At 46.7% G+C, this 18,988-nt stretch overlaps 1 protein-coding gene across 1 annotated transcript in view; it reads left to right on the forward strand.

Annotated features, from left to right (window-relative positions):
* Nucleotides 1–13,691, forward strand: part of Tmem273 (transmembrane protein 273) — a 31,524-nt gene extending 17,833 nt beyond the window's left edge. Inside the window, exons 2-5 of the mRNA XM_021204157.1 lie at nucleotides 366–419; nucleotides 2,107–2,238; nucleotides 3,667–3,697; nucleotides 12,576–13,691. Coding sequence (XP_021059816.1) covers nucleotides 366–419; nucleotides 2,107–2,238; nucleotides 3,667–3,697; nucleotides 12,576–12,600 — 242 coding nt within the window. The 3' untranslated portion in view covers nucleotides 12,601–13,691. The remainder of the gene's footprint in view (nucleotides 1–365; nucleotides 420–2,106; nucleotides 2,239–3,666; nucleotides 3,698–12,575) is intronic.
* Nucleotides 13,692–18,988: the final 5,297 nt, after the last annotated feature.

Consider the following 18,988-nt stretch of genomic DNA (forward strand, 5'->3'; position numbering starts at 1 on the left):
TGTGTGTGTGTGTGTGTGTGTGTGTACCCATCCGTGCATGTGCCTGTGTATATTTATGTGAACACCAGAGGAGGACATTGGGTATACTGCTCTATCACTCTGCCTCTTTCCTGAAGACAGGGTATCTTACTGAACCTGGAGCTGTGCTGGTGCCCAGTAAGCCCCACTAGCCATCCTCTCTGTCTCTCTGTCCTGCTACAGCACTGCAGTGGCAGGCATGTGCGTGACCACGCCTCTCTCCCCTCTCATCCCCATGCAGATGTGGGGGATGGATCTTGGGCTCTTATGCTTGTGTAGCAAGTTCTCTTACCATGGAGAAGCCCTGGCTGTGGTTTCTAACAAGGCTTGGGATTCTTTCTTCGCAGGCATTGGAGGAGCTCAAGTGTTGGCAACGGGCAAGCCTGCTGGGACTGAGATCGGTAGGTGGCCTCCTTGCTTGTTCTGTGTACAGATTTGCAGTGATATCTTGCAAAGAATTCCAGTACATGCTGGTGTATGTTGATGCTAGACAGCAACCAGTTTGCCTACAGGCCCACTGAATGGTCAAAATAGCTTTATTATGAGGATACAAGCCATCAAGGCCACCTCTGTATACTGTTTGTGTCTAATCAGCAGCCCTAGCTCCCCCAATGCCTTATCTTGCATTTATGGACCTTTGATAGCAACTTCTGCCATTCTCCCTGGTCCTCATTTATGGGGCAGTGGACCATGTCACCAGACAGAAGAACTGGTGAGGTTGTTCAGAACCCAAATAAAACTCATAATTTAGAAGGACAGGAGTTCATGCTAGCTCCCGACAAGATTCTGAACCTGTGTACATGCCTATGACACCCAACTAAGAGGACCACAATAACTGCTCACACAGCACAAAGCCTAGAGTTCTCCATGCTAATGGAATAGCTAGGGTTCCTGAGTGTTTAGCCAATAGCATCCTTACCTAGGCGTCCCTTCCTGCAAAAGGTATTTAACCTCTGATCCACCCTGAGTGGCATGCATTCCGATCTGCCACTGCCATGAATAAAACAGGTTGGACCAGCAAAGACTGTCTCCTTCATCAAAGACTGCCACAGGGGAGGCCTTCATCCTACTGAGTGGAGCCTAAGACTCCTGCAGAAGGCCCCTCCACACTCCCAGCATTCACTCTAAGCTAAGTTGAGCCCTCCCTACGCTCAGCTCCAGGCTCATCGCTGGCTTGAGGGCCCATTCTCAACCCCTAGAAGTTCCCAGCAGCATCTGGGTGCCCAGGAGTTTGAGAACTACATCCTCTGTCCCAGCCTCTGTTTCTCACCTGGAGAAACATGCACTGGGACCCCATTTTAGGCTGTATTTCGTCTCCCCCAAGTGGCATGTTGGATTCCATGAGCCCAACATCCCAGCAGCGTGGAAGAAATGAAGACTATCACCCCTGCATTTTGCCTCCCCATGACAGGTCAGCAATGTTCCCACACCCCATCGGCAAGGCTAACAGGTGACCCAACCCACACTCATCTATATTCATCTGCCCCCCTTCCCATAGTGCCTGATCCTCCCCATACTGAGGCTTGCTTTACTAGCAAGGAGTAATCCACACATCACCTCTTCTAAGGAAGCCCTGGACTCCAGGGGTCCCACACCAGTCCAGGCCACTTGTCATGTGACATTTCCGTGAGCTCTTTACCTGCCTTTCTCAGGAGACTCAAAGCTTCTTGAAGATAGGGCAGGTCCCTCCCCATTAACTTTTAGGTTCACCACATAGCAACACCTTTCAACTCCTTGATAGATGAGCTTACTGGATAAGCAAGGTAGGAGGGCAGAAAGCCAAAGGAGTGAGCTGCCTATCACCAGAGCTTGGGTGGCCAGTCCTGAGGAACTTGAATTTCCCTCAGTCTGACAGCCGGAGAGATCAGGGTGGAGCTCTGGGATTAGGAGAGGGGCTGGGAGTAGAGAATGGAAAATTGGGCTAGCAGGCAGGTTGTCATGTGGGATGATTAAAAAAAAAAAAAAAAAAAAAAAAAAAAAAAAAAAGGAAATAAAATAAAAAAAAAAAAAAAAAAAAAAAAAAAAACTCTGGAAGGTACCTGGAGACTGACAGCTGAATCCTGAGTTCAATTCTTCCCTGTGCTTCAGATTTCAAATATGCCATCATTGGTATGGCATTGGGAGTAGCCATATCTGCAGGTTTCCTTGCCCTGAAGATCTGCATGATCCGGAGACACTTATCTGATAATGACTCTGCAGACTTGAAGAACACACCCCAGGGTAAGGGAGCCATGACAAACAGAACCTCTACTGCTCTGCAGAAGAAAGGGTTGTCTCTGTTGGCCTTTTGTGTTCCTGTGACAAAATACTGGAGGCAATCAACTTAAAGCGAGGAAAGGGATTGGGGCTCACAGTGTTAAACTTTTTGTCTGTGCTCTATTGATTGTTTGGTTTGGGGTTGATATAAGTCATGGGTGTGGAGGAGGAAGCTGTTTCCTCTCAGAGAGAAGAAACTGGGGCTCTAGGATCCCCACAAGGACATGCCCCAAGGCCTAAGATCTCCCAGTAGGTCCTGAGCACCATGGGCTGTGGAATAAGCCTTTAACATATGGTCCTTTGAATAATGTTCTAGACCCAAGCCATGGCAAATGGTGTCCTGTGAGGTCACCTAATGGGAGACATTGAGGGACACTGATGGGAAAAGACAGAGCAACCTAGGAACAGTTCAGGAACTTCCACAGAGAACCAATGGTGTGTCTCTACAACTATCTTCCCTCTGTGTCTCCCTGCCTATCTTTCTGTCACTGCACTTCTGTATTCAGTCACTTTTGATATTCCTGAGAATTAAGCTCTCTGGAGAAAGATGGGAAGATCTGAAGTCAGTTTCAAAATAAGACCTCTGTTATTTTGACCCATGGATATGATCAGATAGCATCCCAGGGGGCCCTGAGGTCCTGAGCTCAGCTGGTTGGTGGGCAGGTCATACCCACAGCAGGGCAGAGTGGTTGCCAGATGTGGCTCAGCTCATGTGCCTCAGCGAACAGCAGCATGGCAGTTCACACCCTGTGCTGTTTCAGGGAGGACCTCCCTGCAGGACCTGAGCAGTTTCTCCCTGAGTCAGGTAGCAAAATGTGACATGGACTTGCACCTCTCTCTCTCTCTGGGAGACACCTCAGCCTCAGAGATAATGGAGATGATGATGGTGAAATTTTCTATGGGGGAGTTCTGAGGACAAGGATGAAGGAGTCTCTCTTCTAGAAAACATGACCATGACCCACAAAGATACACGGGGAAGGATAGCATGGCCCATGAGGAAGCTGGAAGCGGGCATCACTGGTCACAAGCAGTATCTTTGATTTGGTTTTCCTAGCAGTAAGAGTGGAAGGAGCTATCCTCCTATTCCCACAGTCCTCAGCCTCCTTTCTTCTGAGGACTTCAGCCCCTTTGGGAAACTCAGGTTGTAAGCAGAGGGGTTATAGGTTGTGGGTGGTATGGGGAACTCAGTCACATGCGTGTGCCAGCCAAGGGTCTCAGTCATTGTTCTTAGAGAGGCTCCAACAGCGCTAAGATGTACACCTTGAACCGCTTCTCAATGGGTGACACACCACAGAGCTCCTCCACCCTCCTGGCTTTGAACCCTTGCATCTGCTAGCTAGGCAAAGGAGTCACAGGTCTTCCCTGCTAATGCTCTCTGCTTTCTCTGTTTAGACACCGTCTTGCTGAAGAAGAAAAGCCCAAGGTAAGGTTGTTGCAGACCGGTCAGTGGGGTGCCACACCCTACCCACCGTGCCTACCTCAGCTCTCGGGTCATTGGTTCTCTAGAGGTCTGAAACGCACCGTGCAGGTCTTGCCTGCTACTCATCCTTTCTTTGGACCAGTGGAGGTGGGGCCATGAGAGCAGTGGCCTCAGGGCACAGTAGCCAAAAGCCACAGACTGGTCTTTGCATACCCAGGGTTAGACTCCTTCCCCACACCCTGCTCAGAACATGCATGTTTTACACGTAGAGTCAAGTGGACACCTCCTCCATGGCCAGGGCTTGTCTCAGATTAAATTCTCCTGTTGGCATCTGGCAGCTTTGCTCTATTTACTGCATGGAGCCCAAGTCTTTGACCAGCCAGTCCTGGGACCTTTGCACTCACCATTTTCTAGCACAGCTCAGATGACTGCAAGCCTTGCTCCTCCTGTCCTTTACAGCCTTACCTCGCTACCACTTGATTTTAGATAGACCACTTTATTGAAATAGGATCAACCCACTCTGCCCTTCTTTTTCCTTCCCATGGATGTGTTGTGTGTCCCAGTCTTGTACCCATGCATGGGCATGTCTGTGGATACCTGAAGCTTATGTTGAGTGTCTTCCTTAATGTTTCTCCACCTTATTTCTCGCGGTGAGGTCTCTTACTGAACCCAGAGCTTCCTTGGTTTGGTGAGGCTGGTTAGCAATAAGGTGCAGGTGTCCCTGGGGTTGGTCCCTTCCCAGGGCTGGGTTACAGGCACATGGGTGGCTTTTGCAGGGGTGCTGCGGATCCAGCTCAGCTCTTCATACTTGCTCTAAGAACTTTTCTGACTGAGCTGTCTCCTAAAGCCCTGGCTTTATTTTTCTCTATAGCTCTTTTTGACAGTTGCATCACATGTCATTAAATTCTGTAGATATTTGTTGTTGTTGTTCATTTCCTGCCCTAAAATGTAACCTCCTTAAAAACAGGTCTTTCTTGTCACCTCTGTGGTTCTAGCAGGTAGCTCAGAGCATGGAATAGAGTGTGAGCCTTTGGAATGAATGAATGAATGAATGAATGAATGAATGAATGAATGAATGAAATGAATGGACTTGAGGCCAGGAGACAGGGACTTGGTGGCAAGAGAGGAAAGACAAGCTCCCTCCAACTACAGGGGTCACAGGTGGCAGTCATTTGAGAGTGGTGAGACGGGAAAGGCCTGTGTGACTCTGTGCACCCTTGAGGTGCTGAGGGCTGCACACTCAGTGGGAAGTAGATCGTGCCAGGGTACAGGTAGAAAACAAAGAGGGAGCCACACAAGCACAGAAGCCCTGGGAAGGGAGGACTCCAGTGGACATTTGACCACTGTGGGAGCCGTATGAGAGCAGATGTTTCTCCCTGTGGTTTGGGGAAGGATGTTGTTGAAGAGAGGAAAGGATTCAGCTCCCTGAGGTTCAAGGAACTTTGAATAAGTGAGTGATTCTGAACCATGTCCTGAAACTTCCTGCACAGCACCAAGGAAACAGGGAGGGAGTAGGGCAGTGGGTTGGTCACAGTCATCCTTGGGGGGCCAGGAGAAAGGTCTGTGCAGATGGAATCCCCTCCGGATGCCCCTTCAGTGCTCAGACTCTCCGGGAACAACCTCTGAATCGCAGCCAGGAGGATGCAGAAAGAACACAAAACTGGGAAGGTTCCGGATTCTTTGAGGTGTGAGAGCTAGAGGAGGCAAGAACTATTCAGCAATGAACCCTCAAAAGCAACAGCCAAGGCAGTGGAAGAAGGGGAAGGAGCTACCGCAGCAGAGGGAGATGGTCAAGTTTCCAGACTAACACTACATGAAGTCGGGGGGCCCAGGCAACTTGAGGTCCCAGGAAGCCACTGACCGCAGGAGCCGGGGCTCCCACACAGCCCAGCCTCATCTTCTGGTTTGCACTAGGCTTTGTTACCAGCATCCCCCTCTGTGCCCAGGCTTGCCCTTGGCATCCACCCTAACAGGAAGGAAAGCTGGCGTTGCCCTGGTGGCAGCTGTGGCTCTTCTGCTTGCCAGGGTAGGAATGCTGGCACTAGTTAGAGAGCTTGCTTGGACAACATTCCTTTAGCCACACTAAAAGCAAAACTGTGGTCGTTTGCACAATTAGAGTTGAGAAGACTGGGCTTGGAGAGAGAGAGAGAGAGAGAGAGAGAGAGAGAGAGAGAGAGAGAGAGAGAGAGAGAGAGAGAATATCCAGTTCTTTCACAGCCTTCCTTTTGACCATAGTCAATCAGTTAGTCAATGCAGTTCGTTTTATAAAAACAAAATCCCAAACACCTCTCTGTCAGCAGACGTCTGTGTGGTAGATTGTCTTGTTCTCATTCTGCTTTATGGGAGTCTGAGAGTGGGAAAGCCCACGTATTGGGAGCAGACACTGAGGGGCAGAATCTCGAGGTCCTGGTTGAACTTGCCCTTCCCTGGTTTACCCACGTGCTATAGCAAGATCCAACTGACCATGATGGCCACTCTAGGTCTGGAATCTTGACTCATCTTCTCTCTTGTCCTCTTTCTGTTTGAGAAAAAAATCTTGAAATCCACAGAAAAATTGAAAAGTTGCAAACAAAATATGTACGTTCCCTGTACTTCTTTTATTTCCCTTTACCACCCCCCCCCCCAAGAATTGTTCATTTTAAGCTACCTGTGGTGGTTTGAATATGCTTGGCCCAGGGGGTGGCACTATTAGGTGTGGCCTTGTTAGAGTAGGTGCGGCCTTGTTGAAGGAAGTATGTCACTGTAGGAGTGGGTGATGAGACCTTCCTCCTAACCAGGTGGGAGCCAGTCTTCTAGCTGCCTTCTGAACAAGAGGTAGGACTCTCAGCTTTTCCAGCTCCATGCCTGCCTGGATGATGCCATGCTTCCTGCCATGATGATAATGGACTGAATCTCAGAACCTGTAAGCCAGCCCCAATTAAAATGTATCTTTTATAAGAGTTGCCTTGGTCATGGGTCTCTTCACAGCAATGGAAGCCCTAACTAAGACACTACCCAAGCTGAAAATTGTCCACTGTCCCATTTTTCTTTCATTCTTTTATTTGGAGGGGGTCAAGAATATCAAGGAGAGAGGCAACCCTGCCTGTGTTGCCCAGACACCATCCGACATCATGAGATGCACACCTAACTCCCACCTATCTTTCTGTTGGTGATCCTTCTTAATGATAGCTTGGCCAGGGAAACCAGCGCTTGTTCCCTGCACAGTAGAGCCTCCAATGTTCTTTGTCAAAAGCAAATACTCCGAAGACCGATGCTTTATGAATCTAGCTTAGTCCTCAACAATTCCTCACCTACTGGTTTCACATCTATTTCTTTTCTTTTCTTTTCTTTTCTTTTCTTTTCTTTTCTTTTCTTTTCTTTTCTTTTCTTTCTTTTCTTTTTTTGGTGTTAAAGAAATCATTTTAATTCAGAATTCAGACCAGGAGAATTTGGATAAGGCTCCTAAAGCCCATCTCAGAGCCTCAGGTAGGCCAATGCACTTATGCCAATCAATAAATCGGGACCATCACATCTATTTCTCATCCATCTCTGGGTCAGTGGTTGCCATTGGTGGTTACAAAACTATTATGCGTTCAGTCCTGATACTCCTTCTGCATCTCTCAGTGGCTGTTCTTTCTTCCCTTTTGGAAGGGGTGCTTCTCTAATTTCTCCCTTTTAGTTTTTGACTGATTATTGTTATCTAGACTTCAATGCCTTTTAATCTATCGCTCTCAACATCCTTTGTTGCTCAAAGTGTCTCAAGTTGAGTCAGTGTAAGGTATTTCTTGATGACAACTGGGTCCTGTGACAACACCTGCTGTCCTGGGGCACCTCTTACACTAAACACATGTACACACTTGAAAACACACAGACATATGCACACACACACACACACATGCACATATGCACACACAAATATATGCATATATAGACACACATACAAACACACAAACATATAGACATACATACAAACACACAAACATACAGGCACACATACACATGCAAAATGTACAGACATGCATAAATACCCACCGAGAATGCACAGACGGATACACAGACACACATACAAGCACACATGCATGCATGTACACAGACTCACACACGTATACACAGTCATATATAGATACAGACACACACACACACACACATATATATATATATATATATATATATATATATATATATATATACAGAGACACACAGACTCAGACACACAGACACAGGCATACACAGACACACATGCATGCATGCACACACACAAACATACACAGACCCAGATACACAGACACACACACAGAGACAGTATTTTAAGCTCCCTTTGTACTGCTCTCATCCAGAGTCACCCCTTGCCCTTTTCCTTAGATTTCCTTCTGTTTTTATGGGGATGATGCTTAGAAATCCAGATTTGCAAAGCGTGCACCACACTCACGGTCACCAGCATGTCGGTTTTCCTAGGTTCTTTCAGTGTGCGTATGTAAACAGCAAAGCCAATCATCTAAGGTCCCCAAAGCTTCCCCATCTGTGTTTCCTGCTGACTTCCTCTGAAGTGGAGACCCTGGCTCTCTCCCATGGCAGTATTTCCCCTTTTAGCTCGATTCCAATCACTGCACACAATGTGAATCACAGCAGTGTTCTGACACAGCCTGCCCAGCAAGCAGGAAGTCATCTCTGCAGCACCTTTTGCCTGCAGAGTTTCGCTTTTCATGTATCTACAGCCAGAGTGATGTGCTCAACTTAAATAATAATTTTCTCTGTGTGGTTAATGCTACCAATTTGATAATAATTCTTAAGTCTCAGAGACTAGGCTAGTTTAGTGTTTTATTTAAAACCCTTAATTTTATTTTTGAACATGTAAAACAGGAACAAAGGCCAAGGACTACTTAAACATAAACGCAGAGGATTCGTTCTCTCCATACTGTTGAGATCTTTCTGCCTCGAGGTCATCATCTCAGTGGGTCTTGGTTGATTAAACCCTGCCCTTGACCCTTTTACAAAGACATATTGAATTTTATACACACATGCACACACACACACACATGTATATGTATATATACATATATACTTATTCATACCTTAACGGATATATTGTGTGACATTTTAAGTTTTTTTTTTTTGTTTGTTTTGTTTTTTAAATCCTGACCTGATTCCCTGGCATTCATTCTGGTGTGGCATATGAGCTATAGATACAATTTGGTCTGTTATACAAATGGCATCCTCATTTTAAAAAAGCATTGGTTAAATATAGTAGGTCATGCCTGTAATTCCAGTGCGGGCAGGTTTGCCACTTAAAAGAAAAGTTTGAACTGGACAGTGAGTCCCTTTTTCGAGGCCAGCCTGGTCTACAGAGTGAGTTCCAGGACATCCAGGGCTACACAGAGAAACCTTGTCTCTAAAAACCAAAAAAAAAAAAAAAAAAAAAAAAAAAAGGCCCTTTCTCAGAAACAACTAGATGGTGCTGGAGAGCTGGCCCAGCATTTAAGGGCTTGCTGCCCCTCCACAGGACCTGGGTTCAGTTCCCAGTACATGGGTCCAGTGGTTCATAACCACCTGTAGCTTGGGCTCCAAGGTGATCTGATGCTCCTTTCTGACTTCCAAGTCACACACATGTACATACGTATGTACACAAATGCACCCTCTCAAAATCAATCAATCAATCAATCAACAAATCTTAAAGGGATGCAAACCAGAGGACACATGGCGGTATTAGCCCCACCCTCTTTTCTAGCCTGATTCGATCTCCCCAGGCTTGGTAGGCTGTTTCTGGACTCAGCCGCTGGTGGTCAGCAATGGGCAGATGCCACAGTACGACGGGTGTGGTGGGCTCCAGGTATGCTTTGCCTTCTACCAGGCTGGTTCCTCCCACCTTCAGCTTCCCCACACTGTGCTCCCTCCTCAGGGAAACATTTGCTACGTTAGTTCTGCAGCCTTAGGCAAGACTTTCCAGTCATCTGCAGAAGTTTGCCATGAAAATACATGTCTTGGTATTTCATTGGGAGATACATTATTTTTACACGTTGATTAACTTCATTGTGGCATTAGCCAGAAATCCATGGGGGGGGATAGTCTATTTTATTTTTTGATTAATGAATGCGTTAATCACCCATATTAGTGGGCTTAGTATGCTGTTCATGTGTCCACTAGACACAATTCAAATGTTGCATGGATTTATCTCCTCGTAATCAGAAATCCATGTTTGGGTTAACTTTTTTCTTAATGTCCACCTGTGTTCGAGAACATAATAGTTTTCTATATCTAGCTCACTTCACTTAACATGATGCCCTCCGGTTCTACCCATGTGCCACACTTCATCGGCTTTCTTTGTACTTTATGGCTGTATTCCCTGTGCATATATACCATGGTTTTATTATAAAGACACTCAACATGTCTGTTCACATGTGTTTCATGAAAGTGCGTGGGTTTTATTCTAAGGTATTCACCTTTCTTGGTAAGTTTAATCTTAAGTATTTTGAACATCCTGCATGTTTAAGGTCTTTCCCATTGCTTCTCTGACCTGGCCTTTGAGTATGTTTTACTCTGGCCAAGCTCATGGATTCTTGCATCATTTGGCTCCGTTTCTCTTTGGTCTTTTTGTATTTTCATGACACCCTCTGGTCTCCCCAGTGCACCCCTTCTTTCCCAGCTCTATGGCACTGCTTGCTCGCTTTTCCCTGGCGCATCTTAAACTGCCAGTGTTAAGTGATGGGAGACATGAGCATTTCATGCCCCATGCCTGACCTTGGTGGGAAATGCATTCTCCATTCACTGTACAAGAAGCGGGGTTTAGAGTGGGCTGTCAGAAAAGGACTTTACCCAACACATTTAGAGGGCAACTTCCTCACTAGTGAGACATTTCTGACAAAATCCAAGACCCATTCCTGTATCTAAATGCTCTGAGGGTTTTCCTGGCTCACCAGACACAAAAGTGCATATTCACTTTATTTATCTATTTGTTTAAATAGATATTTGACCTTTATGTGATTTCTGGAGACTATATGGCAAAAATATTTTAGCTTAACAGTCACTCTAATTGTATGGTGTCTAAAATTTCTTGTTCTCTCTCTTCCTGCCCATGGCTGGGCAGTCTAATTCTGATATTCAGCGAGACAGCTTATGTTGTCCCCACCTCTGCCCAGCTTTCCCCTCACTGCAGGTTGTGTCGGGCTCCCAGCAGGCTATTGGCATTCACATTCACAGAGTTTTGACCTCTCCGAGAGGATGACTTTGTCCAAGAGGCACCTCCATAGCTCAGGGACACCACGGCAACGTCGCTGTCCTCCTTGAGTCATCCATATCTTCACTGCTAAGCATGCCCGGGCACTAAAAGTCCTCTATGCACCCCTGAATGGGCTTTTAAACCTGGGGCTGGTTAAACTTAACTGAAGTAGTCAACTGTGTGCTCACCCTCTGCCAGTCTAGACCATACCCTGCAAACGCCATGTTCTTTTGGACCATTCTCCGCTTTAGAAAGATGTGCTAGCATTTGACACTGTCGGAGCATTCTCTTAAATTTTCTTCTTCGCCTGTCTCTATCTCTTTCACCAGATCTTTTTTGATATTTCTATTAGTGTATATTAGTTTTACAAATCAACGGGTTTCTTCCTGACATTCAGGGGGTGCATATAGTGTACTTTAATCAGATCACCCCCCCTTCTAGTTTGCTTTCTATTGCTGTGACGACAATCATGATTCAAAGTAGCTTGGGGAGGAAAGGGTTTATTTCATCTTATGACTTCTTCCATTCCTTCCACGGAGGGAACTTGAAGTGGGAGCCTGGAGATGGGACCTGAAGCAGGGGCCACAGAGGAAGACTCCTGGCTGGCTTGCCTTCCAGGCTCATCCCACAAACCAGAGCCTATGGGATGGATGTATTTTCTTACCCGAGGTTCCCTACCCCTGGAGGAGCCCTGTTTATGTCAAGTTGACAAGAGACTAAGTGGCACACTCCTGTTGCTCTCTTTCATTTGCCACCACACAATTCTTGTTTCCGGCTTGCTCATCATCGTCTGTCCTGCCGCTAAGCTCTGTAAGCTTGAGGACCACATGTGTCATTAGCTCCCACACACAGGTTAGGCGAAGAAATGGCATCTGTTTTTATGGACCCGTACTTGCCTTGTGCCATGCATGCTCTGTTCTGCAGTCTTTCTGCTATGGCTTCTCTTACACAAGAGACATCAGACACCACCAGATTGTTGCTGAACAGACCCAATGAACAGCATTTGCAATCAGAGAACGGTCAATGCAAGCATAAACGAGGCATTCGATTGTCGTTATTTATGATGTTTATGCTGGTATGAATCCTGTCTCCTTCACAGAGATGTTGGTGATCTCCATGAAGATGTCCTGTAGCCAGGAGCTTTGTGCCCTAACCTCCAGACCCAGGTGTTTTTGTTAGGGCTTGGTTTGGTGGCTTCATCTTTTCTTTGGTTTTCCTCTCTCTTATTTATTTATTTTTTATTTAATCATGGCTAGCGCCTTCCCTCCCATCTGAGCTGATACAGAAGCTAACCACGTGTGGTTTACAGCTGAGGGCACATTTCCATTACCCTCCCACAAGCCTCCTTACCTTCTTCCTCTTAGCATCTGCCCAGGATCTGGACATGTTCCTCATATATAGACAGTGATACTTTCCCCAAATATTCTGGTGAATCTCGAGGAATTAGTCTCCGACATTACTGTATTGGAATGGGTGAAGCCTTGGGTTTGGCAAGTAGAAAAAAAAAACAGCCTTGTGGCTGGTTATCTGGCTTCAGCACCAGCAGTAGGCATCTCTCTGTGTCCATCGAGGCGATGCCCCCTGGTGCTGACATCTGCTGGTGAGCTCCTTGCAAGCGTTCACTGTGTTGCCTATACACAAGGCAACCAGCTCTAACTGTGAGTCTCCCACATTTCTGTCCCTTTCTAGAGATGCCCGGGTGATTGAGCTGTGAGCTGCTACATCAGAAGAAGCTTTAGGGACTTTGAGTCTGAACATCCAAGGCCAATGATGGATCATTACTTGGACTCAGTATAGGAGCAGGTACTAAACGGACTACAGTCAGCAGCCCCTGTGTCCCGAGGGAAGCTGTCGATCCTGTTCTGCAAGAGTGTCTGGAGAGGGGAAGTACAGGAATGGACAGCAGGGAAAAAGGAAACCCTGAATCTGTATTTCTCAACCTAGATGCCCATGTAGGAGCTGTGCAGGCCTCTACAACAACATTGTGTCCTCGTCAATGAAACTTCACCCCAGCACGGCTCATACTCCAAGCCAAGACAGCTTCCTCCTCAGTGCTGCGGGGATATTAGCATTCTGGCTTATTCATGGTCTTGCAGTCTGAGCTGCCAGGAGATCCCCACTTTAAAGACAAACCGGGCAAGTATCTAGGGGAGCATCGAACTGATGAGTCAGTGTGCAACGCTTATCCACAGAAGAGTGACCTTCTAAGGGAACAGAGGACAGCCTAGGGCGAAGTGAGGAGAAGGACACTGACAGCCCTGGGCAGAGGAGATCTAGAGCAAGCTGGCACAATGCCTCACAGAGAGCGACGGGCATGCAGGCTCGCATTGATTGCCACACACAGCGACTTGGTGCTGATGGTTGCATCGTGTCTGCATGAAGGATTCAGGAAACCTACATCCTGCTAGTCTTGTTATCGGAATAAAATTTAGAGGGCAGGCTCCGGGAACATTCCCTCGCAATTGAATCATTCCTGTCTTGGAAAACTCTCCTTTCCCAGTCTGCATGAAGGCAGGTGGCTGTGTGGTCTGGGTCTCCTTTATCCTGCTGTGATGAAAGAGGAACTAGTTTTTCAAAACGAAGTGCCGCATTAAAATAACGTCTGGATTCCCAGGGTACCTTGTCTGCCTTGATGATGGTGCTACTCATTAGCAGCTTCTGTTAGCTGATCACCTGGAGCAGTTACATGGTACTCATAAGCAATCTTCCGTGTGTGAGATAGAATAAATCATCATGTACCAGAGCTGGTAATTGATTTGTTTCTTTCAGCGCTGTTTTAATTAAAACATCTGGTTTGTGAACGGCAGGATCTCTTGTGAGCGAAGGTGGATGGCTTTGGATTCTCAGCTCTTGTTTTACATTTGGTACACACAATTCGGGGTCTTCTCTACCACTGAACCTCGAGACATGTTTCCCAGACATGAGTTCGGTTTTCCTCCTCGTCCCCACATAAGCAGAGAGAAGCACAGCCATATGGTACCTAATGTAGAGGGAACCGAGGAAGGCATCACCCCCATGCTTGCAACCTCGGGTGAGCACTGTGCAGCAGGCTTTACTTAAGGCAAATGAAGATGGCTATGAGGTCACTGGGTGATGTGGTCTTATGGCACACTGTCATAGTGCATTCTGTTCTTGGCTGAGCAGCGTCCCCTCGCCAGGTGCTGGGGGTGGGGGGCTGATGTCATGGCCATGAGACCTCCTGGCTTACTCCTCAAACCAAGTTCAGTGGAAGTCCTTCTAGATTTAATGGAAAACTCCCAGGCCTTTCTTGCGAGCAGCTCCCTCCCAGAGATGGAACTCTAGAGGACCTCTCCCCACTTCTTCAGAAGCAGCTTCCAGAGAGGGAACTCCAGAGATAGTAGCTCTTGGGGATACTGGGGGCAACCTCAATGAACAGTATCAGTGTTGGGGGCTGGGACTTGGGAGTAGGGGGTGACTGTCTCACCCTCTCGTTTGAGAACATTGTAGCAAAGACCAGGCATGAAGTAAACTGCACTTCCCTGGCCTAGGAGACCATGGAATCTCCAAACACATATGTCCCCCTCCAATAGCTCCCCACAGGTTGGAGAACACTATAAAAGGCATGGAGAAGGGACTCAGTCTAGCTGTGGTGTGGAAACTGTAGGCCTCAGTACCTGAAGGAAGAAGAGGGAAGGCGAGGAGATTTTCAGTAAATTAAAATTTATCCAAGGATCTGTCTACTTAGAAGTCAAAAATGAACACACACACACACACACACACACACACACACACACACACACACACTTTCTACCATGTATTAAAAGTACACACAGGCAATTCTAGGAAATGGGGTCAGGTTTGTAGGGGATGCTCTAGTTTCCCTTTGCATCATCAAAGGCTGAAACCAGACACATGTAGACAAATTAGGCAGGTAGAGCTGGAAGTGTCAGCCTGATTTCCAAATGAGCTAGGATCCTGCTATATCCTTGCCCCAGTTCAAGCAGGAGGGGAGTGTAGTTGTGGCTGAGCTAAGGCAGCAACGATGTGAGGATGGATATGTTGGGGCATAATGGAAAAGAGGGAGACTTAGCCCGCTCCAAAGGTCAGCCAAGCCCACAGACTTAGGCTCGACCCACGTAGCTAGGAAGGGTCTACAGCTGGGTCCTCTGTTTTTAAACTGGTGCTTGGGAGCCAGGACGGGCTGGCTACATTTAGACAAACTGAAGCTCGCATTCTCTGCAGGGGTGGCAAGAGTTGCTGTGGAAGTTGTGCCTGAGAATTAGGGTTACAAACACATGTGTGGATGTTTACTCTGGAATGTGATCAGAGTTCCCTGGGAGATCTGGTGAGATAGTGGGAGGGGAGCAGCAGACTCCACGAGATGAAGGAGACAGGAGGGATAACAGAGACAGGATGCTGAGCAGAGCCATGAACACAGAGAAGGGGCCAGGGACAGCAAGCCTGAAAGGGGAAGGGATATGAGGAGGGGGCTTGGGCTGCTCAGAGCACATCCTGAGAACTGATTCTTTTCCTCCTGGGTCATTTGTCACAACTCAGAGTTGTCATACTAATTAATCAACCTTCAAAAGTATGCCTTTGCACAAGCGTATTGCCATCAGATAACATCTAAGTGGCACCTGAAAGGCCGTGAGAGCAGAGAACAGGATCGTCCCTGAGTTCATATAAGCCCAGCTTTGCTGGTCAGTGTATCTTAAGTCCAAGTGTTCATAGTCCTGAGTATCAGACAACACTGTGCATGTGTGTGTGTGTGTGTGTGTGTGTGTGAGAGAGAGAGAGAGAGAGAGAGAGAGAGAGAGAGAGGTGTGTGAAAGTGGTGTGGGAGTGTATGTGTGAGGGAGTGTGTGTGTGTGTGTGTGAGAGAGAGAGAGTGTGTGAGTGTTTAGAAGTATGTGTGAGATGTGTGTGTATGTGTGTGTGTAAAAGAGAAAGTGGTGTGTGTGTGTATGTGAGAGAGAATGATATGTGAGTGTGTATAAATGTGTGTGAGTCAGATGTGTGTCTGTGTATGTGTGTGTGTGTTTTCTATTTGTGGTCCCTTGCCTGTGGAGTACAGGATAGTGTGGTGGTATGTGGGCTCTGTCATCAAATGCTGCTTTGTAAGCAAGACAAATTAACTGGCTTTTCTCACTTTCCTCATTTGTACAATGGGCTGAGATTTACGCTCCTCTGTCGTATCTTTGGGTTGATCAAATAAAATTGTGCACATAAGTCTATTAACCTACTAGAACCCAGGTGGCTCTCGGTGAGCGTGAGCTATTACTTATTACTGATCATCAGCCTCTACTGACTTCCAACATTCAGAGAAAGTGAGACAGAGGAAATGCTAGTCTTTTAAAAGCTTTAGCTTTGCCCATCTATTGGGAAGGCTGTTAGCATCTCCACAGGATGTGTCCTCCCATTTGATTGTATTCTACAATGGTATGGTGCACATGCCGCAAAGAATGAGCTGATTACATACAGCGCTGCAAACTGAAACCCCACACAATGTGTTTCCTTGGCTTTCACATGATGCTTTCATCCTGACCCAACATCCATCCAGGATCCTGTACGGCACTTAGTCATCAAGCCTCTTCAGGGTCCCCTCCCCTTGGCTGCCGATGTGTCACAGAACTTGTTTGATGATCTGGACAGTTTTGAGGACTAATAAAGAATTTTGGGGCTTATTCCTCAACTGGAATTTATTATATTCTTATTCATTCCTTCTGTGCGAGCCTATTTCTCTCTCTCTCTCTCTCTCTTTCTCTCTCTCTCTGTGTGTGTGTGTGTGTGTGTGAGTGTGTGTGTGTGTGTGCAGACATCCACAGTGCATCTGTGGAGACCAAAGGGCAGTTTCTACCATGTGTCTGAGCTCTGGGGATTGAGACTCAGGCCATCCAACTTAGCAGTAGGCACCTTTTCTTGATGAGATGTCTTGTCTTTCCCGTAGCCCTGATATAAACTTCTTTAAACCTAAGTTGGAAGCAAAATCGAGTGGAATCATGCAAAATCCGACTGTTCATTGATCTTTATTATTGTGGAATATATAAAATTTCCCAGAAAGTTAACAACCCCCATTTATATTTGAACTGGATAGATTAAAAAAAAAGAACTGAAAGCTGTTATTGTTTAAATAAGGCCAAATGAGCTGGCAGGAGAGCTCAATGCTAAAGGACCTGGTTAGCAAGCATGAAGTCTTGGATTAAATTCCCAGCACCCCAAATAATGTGTACACAATGATAAATAAGACACGAGCACAGTGTGGCCGAGGGGTTGCTGTCCTTAGCAGCAAAGGCCAATGTGGACTTTAGGGAACAGCAGAGATTAGGAGGAGCTCAGAGCCTCAGCTGAATAAGGGAATGTTGCCCTCTCACCAAGAAAAGACCAGCTTTTGTTGCTCTGTCTGTGGGCAGTGGAGGCTCTAGAGTCATCTGGGAAGGTGGAGCAGAGCTGCCCCCACTTTTCACCATAAAATGAGTCTCTCTGGGGAGCATCTACAGTGCAATTCTTTACAGGTGGCTTCTGTTTTCCCTGTATTGTGTAGGGATTGGTTCTGATGCTAAGGTCCTGTCCCCCAATTGGTTCTTGATCCATCAATAAAGGCACCAGTGACCAATGACTGAGGATCGGGTGGGACACTTAGAGTTGCAAGGGAGGATGCAAGCAGAATCAGGAGAGCTGGAAAGAAGCCAGGAGTTAGCTACAGGAGATAAAGCCAACCAGTCATGGGGGTTTTCCGTTTTGAGTGGCCAATGGCTACTCTATCTGATTATGCCTAAGGTGGCAGGAGAGGTTTAGCAATGGTCAGTCATTGAGTTAACAAAGGCATTTTTATGACTAACTGGCATATGTGTCTGAATCTTTCATCCATGGATCCAATACTCTCTGGGTGGGGCTGGTAGCGAGGGCTCTAGAGTTAAGGTTGGGTATCAAAGGCTACATGCAACAGTATTGTGTTTACATCTAGAAGTGGCAGCAAGCTGTGAGTTTATCATGGAGGCCCAACAACAGGAAAAGAATGAGACCAGAGCTTCGAGCTACCCCATGCTTCCTGATGGGTGTTTACAGCCACCTGTTCTGCACCTGTGGCCAGCAAGCTCCTGCCAAGGGGATTTGATCCATGGACTTCCCCAGTATGCCTTCCTCTGCATGGAATAACATGCTCTCTTACCTCCATCATACTTTGGATTCTAACTCTGGGAATGACTGGGATGACCAAGTTATCCATCTTTATGTACCCCTTTGCCAGTGCTCACAATATACTCTGTACAAAGAACAGTAAAACTACCTTTAAAAGGCACCAAAGGGCCACTCGGTACCCAGTGTCTTCCCAAGGATGTCCTCCAGCTTACACTGCACACAGAGGTGGATCTCGATGCCCTGCTATCACAGCTCTTAGAATTTGGGGGACAAACCCCAAAAGGAAGCCAACTAAAGGATGGAGTGAGTCAGCTTTAAAATTCTCCTTTGGTCCTTGGCTGGTGCACAGCCTCAACACGTACACGAAATACCCAGGACTCAGAGCAGAGAGCGCAAAGACTGCCCTACAACCGCGAGGAGAGCATGAGTTCAAGTCCTGCTGAATTAGAGGGTTTAGTGTTAGAGGTAATTTCATGTGTAAAGCAAAGTACCTAGATATAGTTAGTTACTTTGGATGATCCCATGGATTTGTTAGTGAGTACATTTTCCTTTTAAGTTGTGATCTTAGAGTAAAGCAGATTCCATTCACAGTGTGTGGGGGCCTCATCTAGAAAGTTGACAGCCTGCATTCAGCTCCTGTCTTGAACAAGAAGAAATTCCATAGTAGAAGGCCTCAGCCATGCTCTTCACTTTAGCTCCTCTGGTCTTCTGTTGGCCAGCCCACCCTGCGGATTTCATACTTGCTTACCCCTAAATTTTGTTCAAGATAACCTCTCTTTGGATGCACCCACTGTGGTGTTTCTGTTCCTTTGAGTCCTGACATATTTTACAAGCACAGGCGGCTTCCTATTCAAAACAGGAACTGCACGGAAGCAAAACGGAAATAGAAGAACAAGCCTAGGACCAGAATCATGGCAATTTCCCAATGATTTATCTTGCCAGGCCCATGGCAAGGATGACAGACAGGGTGACTCTACAGAGTTCAATGTCATCAAAGAATTATT

The sequence above is a fragment of the Mus pahari genome, chromosome 8 (genome assembly GCF_900095145.1).
Source record: "Mus pahari chromosome 8, PAHARI_EIJ_v1.1, whole genome shotgun sequence".
NCBI lineage: Eukaryota > Metazoa > Chordata > Mammalia > Rodentia > Muridae > Mus > Mus pahari.